Genomic DNA, 26,455 nt, shown 5'->3' on the forward strand with positions numbered 1-26,455 from the left:
ACTTCAGCGTCGCTTCAATGTCGCGACATTAAAAAGTTAGGCGATTATCACTTCGCTTCATTGTGGCCTCATGGCGACAATGTGGCATTAGCATCGCTTCATCAAACAAAGAAGTACAGAACTCATTTCACCCAACCTCTCGCGACCACTTCCGCTTTTCAATCGCTCGCTTTTGCAACCGCTTGTTGAATTTCCGCTTTATTTTCGACTGTGCAAAAATTCGGACTACTAAAAATTTTCTGGTTTTCATAGATCACAGTTACTAGTTTAGTAACCGTGCATAGATGTTAAACAACCGTCAAAAGTTCAAATACTTTTTGTTTTAACTATCTATAATTATATGCACTCAATCTGACCCTTTGACCTAGATTTGGCTGGGATTGACTATTTTATTTTAAACAACTTTTTCTGACGTTTACGATTTGTATAATTATTGTTATTTCCCCCAAGGAGAAGACAAGCCGAAGGACCATGAAGCTAAATAGAAGTCCCTAGCATGGACTGAGTGAAAAAAAATATTTCTAAGGCTAAAATAAAACCTAATATCTCTTTGTGTATTTGTCAATTTTGCATATATTTAGTATGACAGTATGTTCGTAAATATCTGGAAAAATCTTGTCTTTCGTTAATATTTCATTTGTTTGAAATGTCTACCGACCGTGTCCCAATAATTTGTTTGGAATATTGATCCCCATTGGTTTCTCCAAACGGTCCCGACGTCCGACATTCAACACAATCAGCATTTATTTATCGTAATTCATGAGGATCATGTCCCATAATTTGCGGGCTGTAAAACCAAATAAATAAACAAGTACTATTTATTATATTTTTGTTTTACCTCGCGAAACTACAACACGGTATAGAGTTGTCGGGGTGAAACAGTCGCCTTGAAATCGATGGAACTTTAATTATCCATTTCTCACCTTGAAATAAAATTAAAAAAAATTGAAGAGCATCGGGGGATATATTATTAACCAGTCTTACCAATCGCTAGCTTTATTTTATTCAAATCCATAAAATTCACGAGTTTTCGACATTTGTTGGCAACTTCCGCGCTAAAAATGGTTGGGTGTGGTTCTCTCGCAAAGTCCCGTTGATAATACGGACAAGTATGGTTCTGTGTCCCAGGATCAGGTGATTCTCAGCCAATCAATGATGTTGTAACAAAGCATACTTGATGCTAATTTAAGGGTCGTCGTACCATCCAATCTCCTGCGTCGATTCACATAGTTTGTTTGTGATGTGACAGGCTTCACAATTATTCACTAAAAACATCGGTATATTTTGACAAACGGCTGGGATTTAACCTCAGTTAAAAAAAAGAAAAAAAAAACTGGGCTGAGATACAAATCACTTTTGCAAGTTGGGAAATAAGGTAAACCAGATTGGGGTCGATGATATTCAAATTGTTCATCGACTGGTCACCAAATATTTACGGCTACAACTAAATGGACACGTTTTTTTCTGAAGCCCAATAAATTATTTCTGCATGTCAAGTGCTATTCAATTTTTTACAGGGCATGTGGCTCGTTTTTATTCGAAAATATTTTTTGTGAGAATACTTTTAAAGTACGTATAGGTCAAGATTAGGTCATTGATCGTGACTTAATTTTGAAAATTGGATGTAAAATGTTACCAGGCCGACGTCACCACAACCATCCAATCATAGTTAGAAATGTACACACTTGTTTTGGAACTTTGTATCAAGATGGCAGGCGACAACGCTGATGCACCAGGCGACGTATGTGTGTTTTGCATGTATTAGTAGTCCGGGCATGAGATCGGACTCTGCTAAAACTAAACGAAACACAGAAAAATACCACCGAAATGAGGAATCTGAATCTGTTCTCTTACCAGCAAATAAAATGAACGAAAATAAGGTAATTTTATAACAAGAACAGTTTCATTTTGTATAGCAAATTGCGCTGTATTCGAACGATTGCATCGTGTGATTTAAATTTATCACGATTTTCCTTGCAGTCAATATGACACTCGTCACCTTGCAGATTGCAATGTACTTCACAAAGTTTTTGGTACCCAATACTCGCAACATTAAATAATTAAACAAGATATCTTTTTAAAATGTCATTTTACTCTTGGTCATATTATTTTATTCCCCTTACCGCCTTGAATTTCAAATCGATTACATATCAATCTTCTGTACATGTGTTTTTCTCTACTGCCTTTCCATGTGAAAATATTGTGGTCATACTCGTGTCACAATACTTTGAAGCTGATGCCATGTTGATGCCATAAGACTGCGAAGCTGAGGCCACGATGATGCCACAGAATAAGCGAGGCAAACACAACTTCAATTTTCAATGACGCGAAGCTGATGCCACAATGATGCGATGCTGAGGCGACAATGAAGCCATGTGTAGGCGACAATGATGCCACAAAAGCCAAAGCTTTCGCGAGAACTGTACTGTAGTTTTGTATGTGCTACTGGACATTGTGTTAGTGTTTGGTTCCTTCAGGAATTCTGCGATAATAAAGCGCTATCGCTGTTATCGTGCTTCTGTCAAAATGCGAACTGTCCATTGCGGCAGGACTCCTGGTGAAACCCTAGTTAAATATTTCAAACCTAGCGTAGGGACCAAGTTCAACGACAAGTCCCAGATACTTATTCAGTAACAAATTATCCCCCAACATTTTGACCTGTATATAAAGACCACCTGTCTAATGTTATCAGTGACTACATTTTTGGTCACATGAACCTGTATATACAGACATAAATGATGGAAGATGATTGCATGTTTAGCGTTTTACTCCAGTCTCCAGCAATTTCAATTTTATGAAGACAACCTGACATTTTACTCTTCATATATTAGGAGAATTATTGTTGTTTTTATTCACAAACCAAAAAATCAACTGTCATATTTAGATTTTACTACAGTACAGTGAGTTTGTGAGTATGGATGGATACTTTACACAGGTTTGTGAGTATGGAGTGTCACTTTACACAGGTTTGTGAGTGTGTCTATACAGTACATTGGGTGGTCACTGTACACAGGTTTGTATGTCTACACAGTACACTTGGTGATCACTGTACACAGGTTTGTAAGTATGTCTATATAGTACATTGGGTGGTCACTACACAGGTTTGTGAGTGTCTATATAGTACATTGGGTGGTCACTGTACACAGGTTTGTATGTCTATACAGTACACTGGGTGGTCACTGTACACAGGTTTGTATGTCTATACAGTACATTGGGTGGTCACTGTACACTGGTTTGTGAGTATGTCTATATAGTACATTGGGTGATCACTGTACACAGGTTTGTGAGTATGTCTATACAGTACATTAAGTTGTCACTACACAGGTTTGTATGTGTCTATATAGTACATTGGGTGGTCACTACACAGGTTTGTATGTGTCTATATACATGTAGTACATTGGGTGGTCACTGTACACAGGTTTGTACGTGTACACAGTACACTGAGTGGTCACTGTACACAGGTTTGTGAGTATGTCTATAGTACATTGGGTGGTCACTGTACACAGATTTGTGAGTATGTCTATATAGTACATTGGGTGGTCACTACACAGGTTTGTATGTGTCTATATAGTACATTGGGTGGTCACTGTACACAGGTTTGTACGTGTACACAGTACACTGGGTGGTCACTGTACACAGGTTTGTGAGTATGTCTATAGTACATTGGGTGGTCACTGTACACAGATTTGTATGTCGACACAGAACACTGGGTGGTCACTGTACACAGGTTTGTGAGTATGTCTATATAGTACACTGGGTGGTCACTGTACACAGGTTTGTATGTCGACACAGTACACTGGGTGGTCACTGTACACAGGTTTGTGAGTGTCTATATAGTACATTGAGTGGTCACTGTACACAGGTTTGTATGTCGACACAGTACACTGGGTAGTCACTGTACACAGGCTTGTGAGTATGTCTATACAGTACATTGAGTGGTCACTGTACACAGGTTTGTGAGTATGTCTATACAGTACATTGAGTGGTCACTGTACACAGGTTTGTATGTGTACACAGTACACTGGGTGGTCACTGTACACAGGTTTCTGAGTATGTCCAGGGTTCTCCACGGTTTGAAAATTAAACAGGGCGCGCCAATGTGAAGTGGGCGTGGCACATTTGTGTCGTGCATCATTGGCAAGGATGTTGAAAAATGGAAATCAAAAAATCTATTAATCTACATATTATTACATATGCATAATATATATTTATTATTACAAAATGAATAGGAATTTTGAAGAGCTATTATTAAGTAAACGTCAGCACGTACAATCAGCTGATTTTAGCTGCACGATTCCTCAAGCGGCGACATCAGTTGTTTACAAGTAATGATCGCGTCCAGAAAAAAACGTAACAAGTTTGTTAATTTATTTTCCCAAATAGATACATAGTTGCTTTATTTAATTATTAGCAAAAATTTATATTTAGGATTTATATTTATTTGGACGAAGCAAAATAAAATATATGTCGCACAAACGTTCGTAATTGGTTCATTAAAAAACTTGCATGAATGGCACCAAAAACCAAGGTGATCAAACGAAATAAAATGTACACAATAGAAGATTTTCGATCTGCAGTTAACAGTTACTATCAAAAATAATAGAATTAGGTATAAAAAAACAAAATACATATTTAAAAGAATAATTTTCATTCGAATCGGAAGTTTGTTGATGTCTGCTTCGTTCAAAACAGCTATGACCCGGAAACAGTTCATTTTACTGTGTGCACCCTGATACTATGTAACGATGCTTTTGATTGGCCAAAGCCACGCATTGACGCGAAAAACAACCAATCAGAATATTTGTTCCAAAAGAACACAAGTAAATTTATTTCTTCCACTTATGATGCGAGTTGAAAGCATGGCCGTTTTACCAGGGTTTTTAAATCGTGATTTAAAGAAAATTCAACTTTAAGGTAGAGATGCAGTTTATTTGGCTTGCTTTTTAATTGAGTAATTAGACAATGAAGATGGTATTATATATCCAACATGTTATATATTTTCTGAAAGCTTATTATACAAACTTTGTAAAACTTGTCTTTATTTTAAATATCCAGAATGCGTTTTTGATTTTGGGTCAAAAATATGTCTATACAGTACATTGAGTGGTCACTGTACACAGGTTTGTATGTGTACACAGTACACTGGGTGGTCACTGTACACAGGTTTGTATGTCGACACAGTACACTGGGTGGTCACTGTACACAGGTTTGTGAGTGTCTATACAGTACATTGAGTGGTCACTGTACACAGGTTTGTGATTGTGTCTACACAGTACACTGGGTGGTCACTGTACACAGGTTTGTGAGTATGTCTATACAGTACACTGGGTGGTCACTGTACTCAAGTTTGTATCTCTACACAATACACTGGGTGGTCACTGTACACAGGTTTGTGAGTATGTCTATACAGTACATTGAGTGGGTACTGTACACAGGTTTGTATGTCTACACAGTACACTGGGTGGTCACTATACACTGGTTTGTGAGTATGTCTATATAGTACATTGGGTGGTCACTGTACACAGGTTTGTGAGTATGTCTATATAGTACATTGAGTGGTCACTGTACACAGGTTTGTATGTTGACACAGTACACTGGGTGGTCACTGTACACAGGTTTGTATGTCTACACAATACACTGGGTGGTCACTGTACACAGGTTTGTGAGTATGTCTATACAGTACATCGGGTGGTCACTGTACACTGGTTTGTGAGTATGTCTATATAGTACATTGGGTGATCACTGTACACAGGTTTGTGAGTATATTGTCTATATAGTACATTGAGTGGTCAGTGTACATAGGTTTGTATGTCTACATAGTACATTGAGTGGGTTCTGTACACAGGTTTCTGAGTATGTCTATACAGTACATTGAGTGGTCACCACAGGTTTGTGAGTGTGTCTACACAGTACACTGGGTGGTCACTGTACACTGGTTTGTATGTATAACCTTTCAACAGTTAAGTCCAAGTCCATCCTTTCATGGAAAATTATTTGATATTGTACATCAATCTATACATGTGTTATACTTAATTTGAAATTATAGATGGTTTACGCAGTGACAGTAGAACCTCAATGACCTTTTACCTACCTCACATGACTGTTTTGAATCTAGTATTTTGAGAATGACATCTTTTACAGCGCAATGTACAAAGGGGAAGGCAGTCATTTTCATGTATTTGTCCATTAACGTTGTTGCTATTGTATTGGCACGAAATAAAGTCTGTCTTTCATCTGAAGAAAATAATTATTTCAGTTGGTTAATCATCTTTACAAAAACCTGAACATGACAAATATCATATTTGTTTTATTTAGAGTGCATCTTTAGTAGAAAATAATGCAGAAATGCATTTACTGTATTTGACTATTTTGACCATGGTCTTGAGTGTATGCGCAATGTAACAATGTAGTATACATTGCATTGTTTATGATAGTGTTTGTTATGATTACAAGTAACACTATTTTTCATGCGAGTTAGATCAAATCTGGACAAGTGTAGAAGTAGACGATAATGACAATTTTCATTGCAACTGTATTACTTATTGCTGTGAATTATCTGTGATTTATTTTGAAGCATGAGTCTATGCACTCACAAAATCAGTTGCTATATTATTCCAACACAACTAAAGTTATAAATATATCTGTTGCTATTTTTAGTCATTGTTTACTTATTTGTCTGCATTGAATGTCTACATTGAATGTCTGCATTGAAAGTCTGCATTGAATGTCTACATTGAATGACTGCATTGAATGACTGCATTGAATGTCTTCAAACATGAATAATTATTAATCACAACACACATTGCATAGTGATATCATTTGAAACAAACAATATTAAATTTTTATAAGACAACAAAACAAACACAAAATTAAAGACAGTAATAGCTAACACATTTTTGTAATTTTTTTTAAAAATTTATTTACTTACAAATTATTTTTTTGTGATTGATTGTCTTAAGTTCTGAAGAAAAAACTTGAACTACTTTTTGAATTATTAACCACAATTATATGTATTTCACCAATTTTCCAATCCAAAATGATGTGGAGGATTATAGAAGTCATTATATGCATGGAAACAATTTTGGGTACCCCCTAATTTCTTTTGCTTAATTTACTTGATGGAATCATTTATTCAGTTAAAGCAGGAGGGTGCACACCTGTGCACACGTGGGAATCGAGTCTTAAGCGACGATAACAACATGCGCTAAAAATGCAAAGGCTAAGGGGTAACCACTTGTTTGTAAACACTGACACGCTATGACCATCTGACGCATGCGCAGGTGACATCTCCCCAGCTTTAAAATTTTTTTAAATTTTTACTTGTTAGCGATGTACAAGTACATATTATTAAAAAGTCATACCTTCCATCTCTACTTCCCGAGTATTTAAATTTTTCAGTAGTGATACTTCTTTTCTCTGGGTTCTGTATAATTTCAGAATAATTGATGCCACAGTGCTTCGGTCTTTGCCACACATCTCTTCTAGTGCATAAATTGTTTGCAAATCTGGTGCAAAAACCAGCTGTCAAAAAACAAATATAAGAAAATTTCATCAGAAACTAAGCACATAATTTAACATATACATGGTGCTTCTAAGGAATGTGATGGTGCTTCAAAGAGTGGTGATGGGGCTTCTAAGAGAGGTGATGGTGCTCCTAAGAAATGTGACGGTGCTTCTCAAGGAAGTGATGGTGCCTCTAAGAGAGGTGATGGTGCTTTTAAGAGAGGTGATGGTGCTTTTAAGAGAGGCGATGGTGCTTTTAAGAGAGGCGATGGTGCTTCTATGAGAGGTGATGGTGCTTCTAAGGGAAGTGATGGTGCTTCTAAGAGAGGTGATGGTGCTTCTAAGAGAGGTGATGGTGCTTCTAAGAGAGGTGATGGTGTTTCTGAGAGAGGTGATGGTGCTTCTAAGAGAGGTGATGGTGCTTCTAAGAGAGGTGATGGTGCTTCTAAGAGAGGTGATGGTGTTTCTAAGAGAGGTGATGGTGCTTCTAAGAGAGGTGATGGTGCATCTAAGAGAGGTGATGGTGCTTCTAAGAGAGGTGATGGTGCTTCTAAGAAAGATAATGGTGCTTCTAAGAGAGGTGATGGAGCTTCTAAGGGAAGTGATGGTGCTTCTAGGAAAGGTGAAGGTGCTTCTAGGAGAGGTGATGGTGCTTCCAGGAGAGGTGATGGTGCGTCTAAGGGAAGAGATGGTGCTTCTAAGAGAGGTGATAGTGCTTCTAAGGGAAGTCATGGTGCTTCTAAGGGAAGAAATGGTGCTTCTAAGGGAAGTGATGGTGCTTCTAAGGGAAGTGATGGTGCTTCTCAGGGAAGTGATGGTGCTTCTCAGGGAAGTGATGGTGCTTCTAAGGGAAGTGATGGTGCTTCTAAGAGAAGAGATGGTGCTTCTAAGGGAAGTGATGGTGCTTCTAAGGGAAGTGATGTGCTTCTAAGGGAAGTGATGGTGCTTCTAAGAGAGGTGATGGTGCTTCTAAGAGAGGTGATCGTGCTTTTAAGAGAGGTGATAGTGCTTCTAAGGGAAGTAATGGTGCTTCTAAGAGAAGTGATAGTGCTTCTAAGAGAAGTGATAGTGTTTCTAAGGGAAGTGATGGTGCTTCTCAGGGAAATGAAGACGCTTCTAAGAGAGGTGATAGTGCTTCTAGAGCTAGTGATGGTGCTTCTAAGAGAAGTAATGGTGCTTCTAAGAGAAGTGATAGTGCTTCTAAGAGAAGTGATAGTGCTTCTAAGGGAAGTGATGGTGCATCTACGAGAGGTGATAGTGCTTCTAAGAGAGGTGATGGTGCTTCCAGGTAAAGTGATCGTGCATCTAAGAGAGGTGATGGTGCTTCTAAGGGAAGTGATGGTGCATCTAAGAGAGGTGATGGTGCATCTAAGAGAGGTGATGGTGCTTCTAAGGGAAGTGATGGTGCATCTAAGAGAGGTGATGGTGCTTCTAAGGGAAGTGATGGTGCATCTATGAGAGGTGATAGTGCTTCTAAGGGAAGTGATGGTGCTTCTAAGAGAGGTGATAGTGCTTCTAGAGCTAGTGATAGTGCTTCTAAAGAAAGTAATGGTGCTTCTAAGAGAAGTGATGGTGCTTTTAAGGGAAGTGATGGTACTTCTAAGGGAAATGAAGGTGCTTCTAAGAGAGGTGATAGTGCTTCTAGAGCTAGTGATGGTGCTTCTAAGAGAAGTAATGGTGCTTCTAAGAGAAGTGATAGTGCTTCTAAGAGAAGTGATAGTGCTTCTAAGAGAAGTGATAGTGCTTCTAAGAGAGGTGATGGTGCTTCCAGGTAAAGTGATGGTGCATCTAAGAGAGGTGATGGTGCTTCTAAGGGAAGGGATGGTGCATCTAAGAGAGGTGATGGTGCTTCTAAGGGAAGTGGTGGTGCATCTAAGAGAGGTGATGGTGCTTCTAAGAGAGGTGATGGTGCTTCTAAGGGAAGTGATGGTGCATCTATGAGAGGTGATAGTGCTTCTAAGGGAAGTGATGGTGCTTCTAAGAGAAGTAATGGTGCTTCTAAGGGAATTGATGGTGCTTCTAAGAGAGGTGATAGTGCTTCTAAAGGAAGTGATGGTGCTTCTAAGGGAAGTAATGGTGCTTCTAAGGGAAGTAATGGTGCTTCTAAGGGAAGTAATGGTGCTTCTAAGGGAAGTAATGGTGCTTCTAAGGGAAGTGATGGTGCTTCTAAGGGAAGTGATGGTGCTTCTAAAGGAATTGATGGTGCTTCTAAGAGAGATGATGGTGCTTCTAAGGGAAGTGATAGTGCTTCTAAGGGAAGTGATGGTGCTTCTAAGGGAAGTGATGGTACTTCTAAGGGAAGTGATGGTGCTTCTAAGGGAAGTGATGGTGCTTCTAAGGGAAGTGATGGTGCTTCTAAGAGGTGATAGTGCTTTTAAGGGAAGTGATGGTGCTTCTAAGGGAAGTAATGGTGCTTCTAAGGGAATTGATGGTGCTTCTAAGAGAAGTAATGGTGCTTCTAAGGGAATTGATGGTGCTTCTAAGAGAGGTGATAGTGCTTCTAAAGGAAGTGATGGTGCTTCTAAGGGAAGTAATGGTGCTTCTAAGGGAATTGATGGTGCTTCTAAGGGAATTGATGGTGCTTCTAAGAGAGGTGATAGTGCTTTTAAGGGAAGTGATGGTGCTTCTAAGAGAAGTAATGGTGCTTCTAAGGGAAGTGATGGTGCTTCTAAGAGAAGTAATGGTGCTTCTAAGGGAATTGATGGTGCTTCTAAGAGAGGTGATAGTGCTTCTAAGGGAAGTGATGGTGCTTCTAAGGGAAGTGATGGTGCTTCTAAGGGAAGTGATGGTGCTTCTAAGGGAAGTGATGGTACTTCTAAGGGAAGTGATGGTGCTTCTAAGGGAAGTGATGGTGCTTCTAAGGGAAGTGATGGTGATTCTAAGAGAGGTGATAGTGCTTTTAAGGGAAGTGATGGTGCTTCTAAGAGAAGTAATGGTGCTTCTAAGGGAAGTGATGGTGCTTCTAAGGGAAGTGATGGTGCTTCTAAAAGAAGTAATGGTGCTTCTAAGGGAATTGATGGTGCTTCTAAGAGAGGTGATAGTGCTTCTAAAGGAAGTGATGGTGCTTCTAAGGGAAGTAATGGTGCTTCTAAGGGAAGTAATGGTGCTTCTAAGGGAAGTAATGGTGCTTCCTTGGGAAGTGATGGTGCTTCTAAGGGAAGTGATGGTGCTTCTAAGGGAAGTAATGGTGCTTCTAAGGGAAGTAATGGTGCTTCTAAGGGAAGTAATGGTGCTTCTAAGGGAAGTAATGGTGCTTCTAAGGGAAGTGATGGTGCTTCTAAGGGAATTGATGGTGCTTCTAAGAGAGATGATGGTGCTTCTAAGGGAAGTGATAGTGCTTCTAAGGGAAGTGATGGTGCTTCTAAGGGAAGTGATGGTGCTTCTAAGGGAAGTGATGGTACTTCTAAGGGAAGTGATGGTGCTTCTAAGGAAAGTGATGGTGCTTCTAAGGGAAGTGATGGTGCTTCTAAGAGAGGTGATGGTGCTTCTAAGAGAGGTGATATTGCTTTTAAGGGAAGTGATGGTGCATCTACGAGAGGTGATAGTGCTTCCAAGAGAGAAGATGGTGCTTCTAAGGGAAGTGATGGTGCTTCTAAAATAGGTGAAGGTGCTTCTAGGAGAGGTGATGGTGCTTCTAAGGGAAGTGATGGTGCTTCTAAGAGAGGTGATAGTGCTTTTAAGAGAAGTGATGGTGCATCTACAAGAGGTGATAGTGCTTCCAAGAGAGAAGATGGTGCTTCTAAGGGAAGTGACGGTGCTTCTAAGAGAGGTGATAGTGCTTCTAAGAGAGGTGATGGTGCTTCCAGGTGAAGTGATGGTGCATCTAAGAGACATGATGGTGCTTCTAAGGGAAGTGATGGTGCATCTAAGAGAGGTGATGGTGCATCTAAGAGAAGTAATGGTGCTTCTAAGGAAATTGATGGTGCTTCTAAGAGAGGTGATGGTGCTTCTAAGGGAAGTGATGGTGCTTCTAAGAGAGGTGATGGTGCTTCTAAGGGAAGTGATGGTGCTTCTAAGAGAGGTGATAGTGCTTTTAAGAGAAGTGATGGTGCATCTACAAGAGGTGATAGTGCTTCCAAGAGAGAAGATGGTGCTTCTAAGGGAAGTGACGGTGCTTCTAAGAGAGGTGATAGTGCTTCTAAGAGAGGTGATGGTGCTTCCAGGTGAAGTGATGGTGCATCTAAGAGACGTGATGGTGCTTCTAAGGGAAGTGATGGTGCATCTAAGAGACGTGATGGTGCATCTAAGAGAGGTGATGGTGCATTTAAGAGAAATAATGGTGCTTCTAAGGAAATTGATGGTGCTTCTAAGAGAGGTGATGGTGCTTCTAAGAGAGGTGAATGTGCTTCTAAGAGAGGTGATGGTGCATCTAAGAGTGGTGATGGTGCTTCTAAGAGAGGTGATAGTGCTTCTAAAGGAAGTGATGGTGGTTCTAAGGGAAGTGATGGTGCTTCTAAGGGGGTGATGGTGCTTCTAAGGGGGTGATGGTGCTTCTAAGAGAGGTGATGGTTCTTCTAAGAGTGGTGATGGTGCTTCTAAGGGAGGTGATGGTGCTTCTAAGGGAGGTGATGGTACTTACTTCTTTCAAAATAGCATACTCTTCTTCTGGCATGATAGTTTCTTGCATATACCGTGAACATATCCTGACAGAGCCCATCTCATTCTTGCATTGTTGTAGTGACACAAGTGGGTACCAATCCTCCACGGCCAGACCATTTGGCAGCTTGTTTATCAGTATCATCATGTGACATACTGCTGAGTCTTTAATTCGCTTGTTTCGATTGTACACACTCACTGTCAGTGATTCAATGTCATCGGCTAGATCTCTGCAACAAAGTAAATCATTGCTTTCATTGAGTAAGTAATTTATCAAAATTTTGAAGAAAAACATCAAAAATGTTATTGTGAAAGTCAACATTTGGTGCTCAGAAGAGATATAAATACATGTATGACCATAATTGCAAAAACAAAAATTGGTAAATAAAGATAATGAAATTAAACAGTGTAAAGTTAATTGTTAACATTTCTTGAGGTGTGTGAGTCGTACAGCAAATTATAGCTAGATTTACTTTGATATAATATCCAAAATATTTTAAAAAGCAGTATATATAGTTTTGTCTCATTTCTATAGAATATGAGATTAAACCTGCTGTGTCTTCTGCTTTTACAGCAGCACAATGGCGCTATTATTCACAAGATATAAATCAGAATGCAAACCCTGTTGCCATTGGTTGCCCTGTTTATCCTTGCCATGCTAGTTAGCAAATCATATATCCACCATGTTAGTTAGTAAGTGAAGTAGTGACTTACTCTAACACAAACACTTCATTCCACATTGGTTCAGGGCCGCTATGCACCTGCGTTCTGGCTACTTTGACGTCATTCAAAGATAAAACACAATATGGATGTTGTAATTGTTTAACAGCTAACCGATGAGCATCCCTGATATGTACTGTCAAACTTCTCAGCTCCTTCACACCTCTCTTGCTACCACAGTTTGGCTGGATAGACTGGTGGTACTGTCGATGTGGTTTATAACAATATTTTCTAATTTGTTGCATCCACTCCTTATCATAAATAAAAGACCAAGAAATTGAACAATGAAATTAGTGAAGAAGTAATATATTATTATTAAGAGGAGAGTCAAACTTGATTTCATTTACTATGTGTGAAAATCCCAGTATGTTGTTTGTTATTTCACACTTTTCAAAATATTGTAAATAGAGAAAGATGAGGTGTTTGAATGTAAAATGAAGATACTACATTTGAGCCCTATTTTAATTACCGAATTCGGCTAATACCCCGCCGATCCTAAACCCCGCCCATCCTAAACCCCACCCATGGGCGATGTTTCAAATAGTGGGCGATGTTTTGGTCCATACATTGCCTGACTGAACCAGCAAACATTTTTACAGACCTCATTAATACATTTCACTTACGCTTATTACACTCAAATAAAGTCTACACTTGAAAAGAATGCTATTTACGAAGTTTAAAATAGCCAAGCATTCCTGATTCGAGCTTCTGGGTTAATTTGACAACGGTAGGTATCAGTAATGTTTTTTTTGTCTGTATCGCATTCCAGACAAACAGTTCAAGATCGGTAAACAAGAAATGGGCGAATTAAAATGTCTCCTGCGTTTCACATGCAACATGATTATTAGAAAAACACAGAGTTGAGCGGTCATGTACGTTCTATAAATCTAACCTTGCACACATAATCTTGTATTGCCATGTTCTTTGTCCAAAATTGATGTTCCCTTTCAGTTAACTCTTCGAGTTCATGGTATTTGTGAGAGTTGAAAGATTTTTTGAAGAAGTGACAAGTAACTATATTGATTTGCGTCAAGCTGGGAGGCCCGAATTTAAATATCAGAGCGTGAACTCTGGAGGTCATTGCCCAATGCCACACGCAATTCAAATGCGTGGTTATTAGAGTTCAGTCGAAATGAAGAATGTGATCGAAGTGCGCTACCCAGAGTATATTATATTATATTATATTATATTATATTATATTATATTATATTATATTATATTATATTATATTATATTATATTATATTATATTATACAATAGTGAAAAATAACTTGAGTTTGCGTAATTATCATGAAAGCAATACATTACAAAGTTGAAATATTCAGAGCTGGTACAATATTGTAAACAAATTTGCATAATTAGAAAAGCAGTGCAAGTAAACGACGTTGATATATTCAAGGCCAGAACAGAATTGCATACAAATTGCGTAATTACAGTACTGTCGGATATAGCATGAAAGAAAAAGGTTGCTAAGGTAACGCACCAGTTCAGTGCGTGACTTGGGGGTCAAACTTCGGTCAACACAAACTTGATGTCAGCATCGCCGCGCAGCAAGTTTTGCAAAGAAGTACTTGAAGTTCAATTGCGTCCCAAAATAATGTTGCTGATCACTCATTTGTCGCAACGTGTGTTGTGTCATGTCCATGATGCTTGCTTTTCCTTCTTAGTGCATGTTCTTGTTCGAGTAAAATGCAACCTCTCACCAATGTATTAAAACACTTTGAATTTATACTTTGCATGATTATATTTGGTCAACGTGAAACATTATTTTTTCTAAACATTTTCTGAGACCATTATTTATCCCAGACAAGATGGGTTCGTAATACCTGCCATAACATCTCCCGGGCGACCTTTTGGTCCACATTTTTCTAAAAAAAAATCGAATCCTCTATAAGATTGCCCAGGGCGGGGTATCAGCCAAATCCGGTAGTAATTCCCTACATTTGCATACTAGTATTGCCAACAAAATGATTCTGTAATACACATTACCTGCATTCTGTCTTGGCTCTCTGCACATAAATAGTAAATACTTAAATCACCCAAACCTTTGGATACAATCTGGAAGCAATTGGGCCTACAAATCAGAGTGAAGAATAGTAGTAGTAATTGTTGTAAATATTATAGAACAAGCAGCCTGTCGGCTGAGATAGCTCCTCTGTTGGCAATGCACATTTCAATTAAAGAACAGAAGATATCAGTAGAAAATAAACAATATGTAGACTTGCTGTTTTCAACAAGAATTCAAAAATATCACTTTTCACCAAAAATGACAAAAATAATCATCAAAATTAGATAATTGAAGATACATGTATCACCACGAAAGTAACAAATCTGAAAGAGGTCCACATGTAGTATCTATATATGTAATATCAAAGAAATCAGACTTGGGGGTTTTTAACAAGAAGTCGAAAATATCACTTTTTACCAAAAATTACAAAAATATTCACTAAAATTATAGAATTAAAGATAACACCACAAAATGATCAAATCTGAGAGAGGTCCACATGTAGTACCTATATATGTAATATCAAAGCAATTGGACTTGCGGTTTTTAACAAGAAGTCGAAAATATCACTTTTTACCAAAAATGACAAAAATATTCACCAAAACAAGTCATTGTCAATGACACATCCCCGTTCCGTTCATATTTGAGTGACATGTACATTCAAAGCAGATCATGACCGCAATCTCAGACCAGTGGTCTGATCCGAAATGCACCTGCATATGTACAACACATTGTACTAAATCTGAACAAAATCCATCCATGCATGACTGAAATCCGGTTTCGAATTGTGAAAATACGTGATTTTGATGCATTTTCAGCCTTAAAACGGCCATCATTCAGCTATTGTTAAGCGGATCATTAAACAAATGCACATATCTATTTGTGACATGATGTACCATGTGTGTGTGAAGTTTGAACTTGATCAATCCAGACATGTCTCGGATCAGATCCAGAACTGAATTCTTTAAAACAAAATGGCCGCCCGTCGGCCATTTCGAACTAAATCCAAAAAAAAATGACGTGCATCAAGGTCCTATTATGTTTAATGTATGTACCAAATTTGAACAAAATCCGTCCATGCATGACTGAGATCCGGGTCCGGAATGGTGAAAATGTGCGATTTCAATGCACTTTCGGCCTTAAAATGGCCGATATTCGGCTATCGTTAATCGGATCATGAAAAAAATGCATGTGCATATGTCCCATACATGTATAATGTGTGATGTATGAGTGAAGTTTGAACTTAATCGGTCCATGCATGTTCGAGATACAGGTGATCACGGACGCACGGACACACGGACGCACACAGGGCAAAACATAAGTCCCCGTTTTCGGACTACGTCCGAACGGGGACTAATTAGAGAATTAAAGATATCAATACAAAATGAACAAATCTGAGAGAGGTCTACCCAAGGTACATGTACACCAAGTATCAAAGCATTCAGGCTTATAGTTTTCAAGAAGAAGTCAAAAAAGTAAAACATTGACACAGACGACAGACAATCACTCATATGATAAGCTCCGCTCGACAAAGTCGACAGCGGAGCTAAAAAGTGAACGTAGTTTGCAAACTTGTAATTTTATATTTCTTTTTATCTGTCATACAATGCCTATCCTGTATTAGTTCTATTAGTAGTATTTATTTATTGTCAGGTTATAAACTGATAGCAGCTCACAATCAGAGGTAGATGGTATAAACTGATAGGAGCTCACAATCAGAGGTAGATGGTATAAACTGATAGCAGCTCACAATCAGAGGTAGATGGTATAAACTGATAGCAGCTCACAATCAGAGGTAGATGGTATAAACTGATAGCAGCTCACAATCAGAGGTAGATGGTATAAACTGATAGCAGCTCACAATCAGAGGTAGATGGTATAAACTGATAGCAGCTCACAATCAGAGGTAGATGGTATAAACTGATAGCAGCTCACAATCAGAGGTAGATGGTATAAACTGATAGCAGCTCACAATCAGAGGTAGATGGTATAAACTGATAGCAGCTCACAATCAGAGGTAGATGGTATAAACTGATAGTAGCTCACAATCAGAGGTAGATGGTATAAACTGATAGTAGCTCACAATCAGAGGTAGATGGTATAAACTGATAGTAGCTCACAATCAGAGGTAGATGGTATAAACTGATAGCAGCTCACAATCAGAGGTAGATGGTATAAACTGATAGCAGCTCACAATCAGAAGTAGATGGTATAAACTGATAGCAGCTCACAATCAGAGGTAGATGGTATGAACTGATAGCAGCTCACAATCAGAGGTAGATGGTATAAACTGATAGCAGCTCACAATCAGAGGTAGATGGTATAACTGATAGCAGCTCACAACAATCAGAAGTAGATGGTATAAACTGATAGCAGCTCACAATCAGAGGTAGATGGTATAACTGATAGCAGCTCACAACAATCAGAGGTAGATGGTATAAACTGATAGCAGCTCACAATCAGAGGTAGATGGTATAAACTGATAGTAGCTCACAATCAGAGGTAGATGGTATAAACTGATAGCAGCTCACAATCAGAGGTAGATGGTATAAACTGATAGCAGCTCACAATCAGAAGTAGATGGTATAAACTGATAGCAGCTCACAATCAGAGGTAGATGGTATGAACTGATAGCAGCTCACAATCAGAGGTAGATGGTATAAACTGATAGCAGCTCACAATCAGAGGTAGATGGTATAACTGATAGCAGCTCACAACAATCAGAAGTAGATGGTATAAACTGATAGCAGCTCACAATCAGAGGTAGATGGTATAACTGATAGCAGCTCACAACAATCAGAGGTAGATGGTATAAACTGATAGCAGCTCACAATCAGAGGTAGATGGTATAAACTGATAGCAGCTCACAATCAGAGGTAGATGGTATAAACTGATAGCAGCTCACAATCAGAGGTAGGTTTTAGCCCAAAGTTGCGCGCATCTGACACTACACAAACAGAAAGGTTGTGTAATCTGGAATTCACTGGATCAGTATCCATGTGATGAATAAACAGGTGTTGTGGAACAATTGACACAATAAACTGAGTAACGTCTTGGTATTTTATATGTAAATAACAGAGGTCTGTCTATGGTCAAAATATGTTCTATTTTAAGGATTCAGATACAATAAATGCAATTTTGGGTTTATGTGCTGTTCTAATGGAGTTTTGTTTATGTTAGTGAAAATACAGTATGCCATACATGAAACACAAATCCTGATATTGGCACTATAATGGTAGGATAGAAAGTACACTGAGAGTGCTTACCTTCCAAAGAAGCTTTCATGGACTGCATAGACTGAACTATAAGCCAAGTCTATAAGACCTTTAGGTTTCGTTCGCTGCAACAAAAGATATAATATTTTAACTGGCTATCTATGAATATTTTAATTTCCCTGCAAAGTGGAAACAAGTGATTGGATATGCCATTATTTCCCTAATTAGTGAACATCTCATTGCTTGCTGGCATTTTCTAGTTGGTAAAATAACTGCCACACACTTCACTATGAATTGTTAACTGGACGAATGCATGTTACAAACAAGTGAATAAATAAGTTGACCATATTTAGAATATGGCAGGAAATGGCCACAGGATACTAATTTCCATGTTTCTATTAATTTCTTTTTAACTGAAAAGATGACCATATCATCCTGTAATATCTCTGCTACAAATGTGAAATCTAACTGTTTTTTTTTTAAATATATTTTTTTCATTTATTCAATAATTTTACTATTATTTTATTTTGTTTTGTTACTTTTATTTGCAGGCATATTTTATTTTGGGTTGTAGATCACCAACCAAAACTGCCTGCAAATAAAAGTAATAAACAAAATAATAAATTTTTAAAGTAATGTAAAATATAATTATTTTAATCAAATTGCATGCACATTTTTATTACCTTTTCATTTTCAAAATAGTAAAGTTGTTGTACACTAGCATTCAGCACAAAATATAAAACTTTCCATTTTTTGGACCTTCCACCTAAAAAAGAAATGAACAGTACTTAATTCCATGCCACACCAAGCTGTGTGTGTCTAGCATTTACACATATCAATGCACTGACAAACATGCATATGCAAAAAAATAAAGAAGAAACATCTGTTCCCATAATGTTGGATCCTAGCATGGCAGCAAAGCCAGGAAGCATTGCCTAAAGGTGACAAAATACCATGACACCCCTGGATGCAGAGTACCATGACATCCCTGGATGCAAAGTACCATGACACCCCTGGATGCAAAGTACCATGACACCCCTGGATGCAAAGTACCATGATACCCCTGGATGCAAAGTACCATGACACCCCTGGATGCAAAGTACCATGACACCCCTGGATGCAAAGTACCATGACACCCCTGGATACAAAGTACCATGACACCCCTGGATGCAAAGTACCATGACACCCCTGGATGCAAAGTACCATGACACCCCTGGATGCAAAGTACCATGACACCCCTGGATGCAAAGTACCGTGACACCCCTGGATGCAAAGTACCGTGACACCCCTGGATGCAAAGTACCGTGACACCCCTGGATGCAAAGTACCGTAACACCCCTGGATGCAAAGTACCGTGACACCCCTGGATGCAAAGTACCGTGACACCCCAGGATGCAAAGTACCGTGACATCCCTGGATGCAAAGTACCATGACATCCCTGGATACAAAGTACCATGTCATCCCTGGATGCAAAGTACCATGACATCCCTGGATGCAAAGTACCATGACACCCCTGGATGCAAAGTACCATGACACCCCTGGATGCAAAGTACCGGGACACCCCTGGATGCAAAGTACCGTGACACCCCTGGATGCAAAGTACCGTGACACCCCTGGATGCAAAGTACCGTGACACCCCTGGATGCAAAGTACCGTGACACGCCTGGATGCAAAGTACCGTGACACCCCTGGATGCAAAGTACCGTGACACCCCTGGATGCAAAGTACCATGACACCCCTGGATGCAAAGTACCATGACACCCCTGGATGCAAAGTACCGGGACACCCCTGGATGCAAAGTACTGTGACACCCCTGGATGCAAAGTACCGTGACACCCCTGGATGCAAAGTACCGTGACACGCCTGGATGCAAAGTACCGTGACACCCCAGGATGCAAAGTACCGTGACACCCCAGGATGCAAAGTACCGTGACACCTCTGGATGCAAAGTACCGTGACATCCCTGGATGCAAAGTACCGTGACATCCCTGGATGCAAAGTACCATGACACCCCTGGATGCAAAGTACCATGACACCCCTGGATGCAAAGTACCATGACACCCCTGGATGCAAAGTACCATGACACCCCTGGATGCAAAGTACCATGACACCCCTGGATGCAAAGTACCATGACACCCCTGGATGCAAAGTACCATGACACCCCTGGATGCAAAGTACCATGACACCCCTGGATGCAAAGTACCATGACACCCCTGGATACAAAGTACCATGACACCCCTGGATGCAAAGTACCATGACACCCCTGGATGCAAAGTACCATGACACCCCTGGATGCAAAGTACCATGACACCCCTGGATGCAAAGTACCATGACACCCCTGGATGCAAAGTACCATGACACCCCTGGATGCAAAGTACCGGGACACCCCTGGATGCAAAGTACCGTGACACCCCTGGATGCAAAGTACTGTGACACCCCTGGATGCAAAGTACCGTGACACCCCTGGATGCAAAGTACCGTGACACCCCTGGATGCAAAGTACCGTAACACCCCTGGATGCAAAGTACCGTGACACCCCAGGATGCAAAGTACCGTGACACCCCTGGATGCAAAGTACCGTGACACCTCTGGATGCAAAGTACCATGACATCCCTGGATACAAAGTACCATGACATCCCTGGATACAAAGTACCATGACATCCCTGGATGCAAAGTACCATGACATCCCTGAATGCAAAGTACCATGACACCCCTGGATACAAAGTACCATGACATCCCTGGATGCAAAGTACCATGACATCCCTGGATGCAAAGTACCATGACACCCCTGGATGCAAAGTACCATGACACCCCTGGATGCAAAGTTCTGTGACATGCAAAGTATGAAATGTATGAAACATTATGTTACGTTCTATATATGTATTAAGGATGTGATATATATATGACCTAATGTATGATATACCATAGTTTTCCGAGTAAGTGCCTAGGGTCCTGAACATGAAAAATTGACAAAAAATAAGGGTGGGCGTTTGCCCGAACACCCCCTCTAAAAAAAATGAAAATTCACGAAAATTGACAACACGCAGATCGAACTGCAGCAGAGAATAGAATGGCAAATAAAAACATGCAACGAAAATAAATTAATAATATGCAACATTAGAAGTATAATAAAAACAAGCCATGCATGGCACAGTCCCAGTTAGTTATCAAATTTAAAATATATAGTTTTGTTTATAGTAATATAGCTGGAATATAACCATGTCAGGAATATGATTTTTTAACCTTAAAAAGATTGACATTTGTATCTGATCATCTGACAAGTACTTGTCCATATTGAGAGATATTGCTCTGGAACAGCCATTTTGAATACATGTATATATATGACATGATGTATAACGAATATATAAAATTTTAATATAATCAGTCAAAGCATTTAAGAGATATGGCTCTAGAAGCCTAGTCATTAAAACATTAAAAAAAAATGGCCGCCGGTCAGCCATTTTGAATCCAATCTGAAAAATAAAATGACGTGCATCAGGAACCTGTAATGTCTAATGTTTTTTTTGATTTGATTTGATTTATTTCACCAATAATAATAACAATTCTAGTAATCTTATAATAATAATAATAATAATAATAATAATAATTTCTTGGTGTGGACCACAGAGGTAGTTCATCCGAACTAATCTAGTCTGTGGCCCAATGTATGTACCAAGTTTGAACGAAATCCACCCATAAATGCCAGAAATGCTTAATATTTGATGATTTTTTTAGCACAATAATGACCACCATTCGACCATTTTGAATAGGATCGTCAAACCAATATATCTGTTTATCTATGACATGATGTATAATGAATATTTAAAATTTGAATATAATCAGTCAAAACAAGTCGGAGATATAAGTCTAGAAGCCCATTCATTAAAACAAAATGGCCGCCAGTCGGCCATTTTGAATCTTATCTGAAAAACAAAATTATTTGCATCAAGGTCCCATAATGTCTAATGTATATACCAAGTTTGAATAAAATCCATCTGTAAACAGCCGAGAAATGCTTGCTTTTTAGGATTTTTTAGCACAAAAATGGACACCATTCGGCCATCTTGAATCAGATCGTGAAACAAATTGACGTGCATATGTATAATATCATGTATGATGTATGTGTGAAGTTAGATTGTGATTGGTCCAGACATTTCTAAGATACAGATCCGGACGCACGCACGCACGCACGCACGCACGCACGCAGGCACGCACACGCACACACACACACACACACGGACGGACACACGGACACAGGGAGGTCAAAACATAAGTCCCCGTTTTCGGACTGCGTCCGAATGGGGACTAATAATTTATTGCTATAATGTGACAAATAAACCAGAAATAATGAAAATAGACATATGCCCGGACATGGCCTCAATTTCTTTTATTCTATCAAAATTGGGGGGTGGGCGTTTGCCAGGGCATGGGTGCTTACCCGGACAACTACCGTATATGTGAAGTTTAAATTTCAGCCATCTTGAATGTGATCATGAAGGAAAGTTAGAACATGATCAGCCAAAGCATGTGTGATATGTGGATACATCTTTTTTGAACAATGTCCAACCAGTGACTAGAGTGTCCAGAATCAAAGTGACACCACAGTGTACAACAAGTCATAAATGTGTGCCAAATAGATACTGGCCAACAAAGAAAACAATTTCTGATGTACGTCACAGACACTTTTACAGAAAACACTTGTAGGATTTCTGTTGGAAAGAAGACAAAAATGCACACAGGTAAAAGTGAGAAATATTTATGTATGCTGTGAAAACTATCATAGAACTAAGGAGTGATCTCATATTCAAACACTTTGGTCAAACCTGGGTTAACCCGGCCTGCCCTTTCCTGCCCCATTCAGACCTACTAGACCAACAATATGCAAATTAGTAGTAGGTTTGAACCTAACCTTCGAATTAACTGCCCATTAACGCCCCCACTGAAAACAAACAACAGAGAACAATGAAGACAGACCTAGGGAAACCTACGTTTTTCTTACTGTTTCAGCCTGGTTTCAGTAGGAAAAAAATAAGATGTATACTAAGGAGCTCCTCCTGAGTGTTATATTTTGAAGTGCTAAGAATTATAGCAACGATTTTTTTTCTTTGCAAGTCTTGTACATGTAAATGCTAATAAAAAACAAACTTGCATTTGTTTCACAAATCTATTTACACATTATGTCATTTATAAGTGTGATGAAAATTATATTTATTTATTTCTGTGATTGGTAATAATAATCAGTTTCCCACAACTCACATTTTGGTACAAGTCAATACAATTGTTATTGTTATTAAATCATGAGTTAAATTAATTACAGACGTGATGGTTTGTTATATTTTGTCATTGAACGTGAATCAAGTGATACCATAAACCCTCTCTATTGTGATATATAAGGTAAATTAATGTTTGAAACAGAACAGGGAGAAAATGCACTAGGATTTTAATGAGCAGCTTCTTAGGATAAATTACTTACATTATATATATATTTGGCATAGTCAGTAAAATATGTTTATCCATGGAGCGAACTGGTACATTTTGTCCGCAACAAGTACGGTCAGTGTTGTGCCCATGTCAGTTCATAAATTCATAGAACACATTTTTTGGTTAGGTTTGTAAAGTCTGTGAGACTGCGAGTTATCAAAATATGATGAAAGTATTAAATCGATAATGGCAACATTGTTTTCTACGAAGGCATCTGAAAACCACAGTCCCTCTATCTCTGTGTCAAAACTACAGTCAGGGCTAACGCTACGACTCCAGCACTACGACCACCGTAACATTGTCAGCTGACGGCATTGCAGGGAAACTACGGGTATTTACAGCTGCCCATATCTTACTTTTCTGTGACAAAAAGCACACATTTCGAACCCCTGGTTAATTAAAAATAAACGATTATTTTAGAAAAAACATCGAAGCACAGTGCCTTGAGGGACTGTGGGCGAAGTAGGCAGCGAGGTGTTGCACTCAACGCAGCCATTTTGGTTACCTCAATCAGAATTCCTCCTTATCACCCAGCATGCATCGATTGCGATATCGCAACGTGCACTGTGTCGCCTTGGGCGACGGTCTTAGGTACAAGGCACTCTATGAATAAGGTATTTTCAGAGGTCAGGGTTCGTAGCCTTAAATAATCAGCGCGAGTCCATTTAATTTAATTTTCTGTTTTGATACTTCGTGTCACTGGCAATTAAGGAAAACTGCAAATAACCGATGTGCAGCAAATCGAAATAAATTTTCATGGCGTATGCTGCATTTGTTTTTCCGTATTTTGCGATGCCGCACTCCTGAAAGAACTGTTTGAAAATTGAATGCGCAATAGTAGTAAAGGCTTGAACACAGTAGAGCAAGTTTCAAATGCAACTTTGTATCAACAAATGTTCGTCTTCTGATACTTATTAGCTGTCAGAAACACATATCAATTGTTCAGCCCAATGAAAAGTCTGATTCACGTTCTCTGCTCAATTTGCGACTCGAGCGTAACAGTTTATCAAAACAAAAAAATTTATTCAGCACGCTGTTCACCGATATATGAAAGTGTTTTTTTTAGGCAAGACACGCGGTAAAATGATTACTGTACACCAATAAATAGACACATTTTAGAGACAACTATCTAGTCTTCAAAAAGCTATGTAAACTCTGTCAATCCTAAAAATAAACAACAGCTCGAATGAGGTGTGAATGAGATCGGTTCGAACCGCAGTTTTTATGCAAATTCGTGCGGTCGTCCTGAACCGCACTGTCTATTGATTAAACTTCCAAACCGCAAAACTGGGTTTTGTTCGGGCGGTTTAGGGCGGTTTGGGTTTTCGTAGGTTTGACCCGCATATTTGAATATGAGATCACCCCTAACCACTCTTGCATTTTTTACATACTTTTTTTGTTTAGATAGCCTTTCATTACTGAAGAATCAAACTTATTGGACAGAATCTGTGTTCCAGTGTTTCTAGCTTTGATTGTAGCATACACTGCATGGCTGTCAAGATCTTGCACTGTTCTACCATTAGTTTCCACCTGGCGCTATTTAAATATAAAAGAAGAGTCTCTGTGATTATTCCGGTTGATGACGAGACTCTAGCACTAGTGTGCTTGTAGATTATTTCTTGTTGGGCATAAAAAAAAAACCTCTCCTGTCAAATAGAGTTGCAAGCAATTAAAGATGAGTACAGTAAACAAAACAGTAGAGTACAGTAAACAAAACAGTAGAGTAGAGTACAGTAAACAAAACAGTAGAGTAGAGTACAGTAAACAAAACAGTAGAGTAGAGTACAGTAAACAAAACAGTAGAGTAGAGTACAGTAAACAAAACAGTAGAGTAGAATACAGTAAACAAAACAGTAGAGTAGAGTACAGTAAACAAAACAGTAGAGTAGAGTAGAGTAGAGTAGAGTAGAGTAGAGTAGAGTAGAGTAGAGTAGAGTAGAGTAGAGTAGAGTCGAGTCGAGTCGAGTCGAGTCGAGTCGAGTAGAGTAGAGTAGAGTAGAGCAGACCTTGCTTTTGGAAAATGATTTGCAAATGATTGCTCGCTTTAAAGGAATAGGTCAGAAAGAGCAGACACTGATGAAAGTCAGTTGTATACAGATGTAAAAGAAACGATATGATGCATTTTTATAATGACATCATTGTTATGTTGAATTGTAACATGTAATAAAAACATGAGAGAATGTAGTGCGTCTTTAAGAAGCATTCTGGAAACAGACTACTTCCTGTTGACCAAAAACATCATTTGAGTCATCATTGAAATTTGTAAATTTGTCTCAAATTTATTTATATTCATGACACACTGCATGGAAGTAAAAGATTTATTAACCCAAAAATAATACTCACCCCGCAAACAAAAACATTCACTGAAAATATATATACTTCAGTTTTAGATACAGACAAATGTAGAACACAGAAAAAATATTCCTACCTTGGTGATTACTGGCTTGATCAGTTTGTATCCTTCAACAAGCTCTTCTTCCTGATAGTGTTCAATAATGTCTTCAAGACTGAAATAAACAAACCCACAGAATCAATTAGCCTAGTGAATATGGATCTGATATGCAAATCAATTCTTTTACGTCATTCACACAGGTATGCTAGTTACAAGAAACTGAATACACAGGAAATGCGAAAGTGATACCACTGCAGTAATGATCAGCCTTCTCGAACAACATTTTGTACAGCATAGAATGATGTGACTGTGCACTGTCCGAGCACACTCATGATGCGACTGTGCACTGTCCGGGCACACTCATGATGTGAATGTACACTGTCCGGGAACACTCATGATGTGACTGTACACTGTCCGGCACACTCATGATGTGACTGTACACTGTCCGAGCACACTCATGATGTGACTGTACACTGTCCGAGAACACTCATGATGTGACTGTGCACTGTCCGGGCACACTCATGATGTGACTGTACACTGTCC

General features: G+C 39.0%; 1 protein-coding gene across 1 annotated transcript in view; it reads right to left on the reverse strand.

The window, feature by feature from the left end:
* Positions 1 to 26,455, reverse strand: part of LOC102810097 (ras GTPase-activating protein 1-like) — an 89,296-nt gene that overhangs the window by 15,936 nt on the left and 46,905 nt on the right. Inside the window, exons 9-17 of the mRNA XM_085506861.1 lie at positions 25,949 to 26,027; positions 24,912 to 25,056; positions 18,723 to 18,805; positions 18,091 to 18,164; positions 14,809 to 14,893; positions 12,814 to 13,070; positions 12,083 to 12,329; positions 7,362 to 7,521; positions 6,092 to 6,234 (exon numbers count right to left, since the gene is read on the reverse strand). Of these exons, the coding sequence (XP_085362987.1) occupies positions 6,092 to 6,234; positions 7,362 to 7,521; positions 12,083 to 12,329; positions 12,814 to 13,070; positions 14,809 to 14,893; positions 18,091 to 18,164; positions 18,723 to 18,805; positions 24,912 to 25,056; positions 25,949 to 26,027 (1,273 nt within the window). The remainder of the gene's footprint in view (positions 1 to 6,091; positions 6,235 to 7,361; positions 7,522 to 12,082; positions 12,330 to 12,813; positions 13,071 to 14,808; positions 14,894 to 18,090; positions 18,165 to 18,722; positions 18,806 to 24,911; positions 25,057 to 25,948; positions 26,028 to 26,455) is intronic.

This window comes from Saccoglossus kowalevskii, chromosome 13 (genome assembly GCF_978046115.1).
Source record: "Saccoglossus kowalevskii chromosome 13, keSacKowa6.1, whole genome shotgun sequence".
Taxonomy (NCBI): domain Eukaryota; kingdom Metazoa; phylum Hemichordata; class Enteropneusta; family Harrimaniidae; genus Saccoglossus; species Saccoglossus kowalevskii.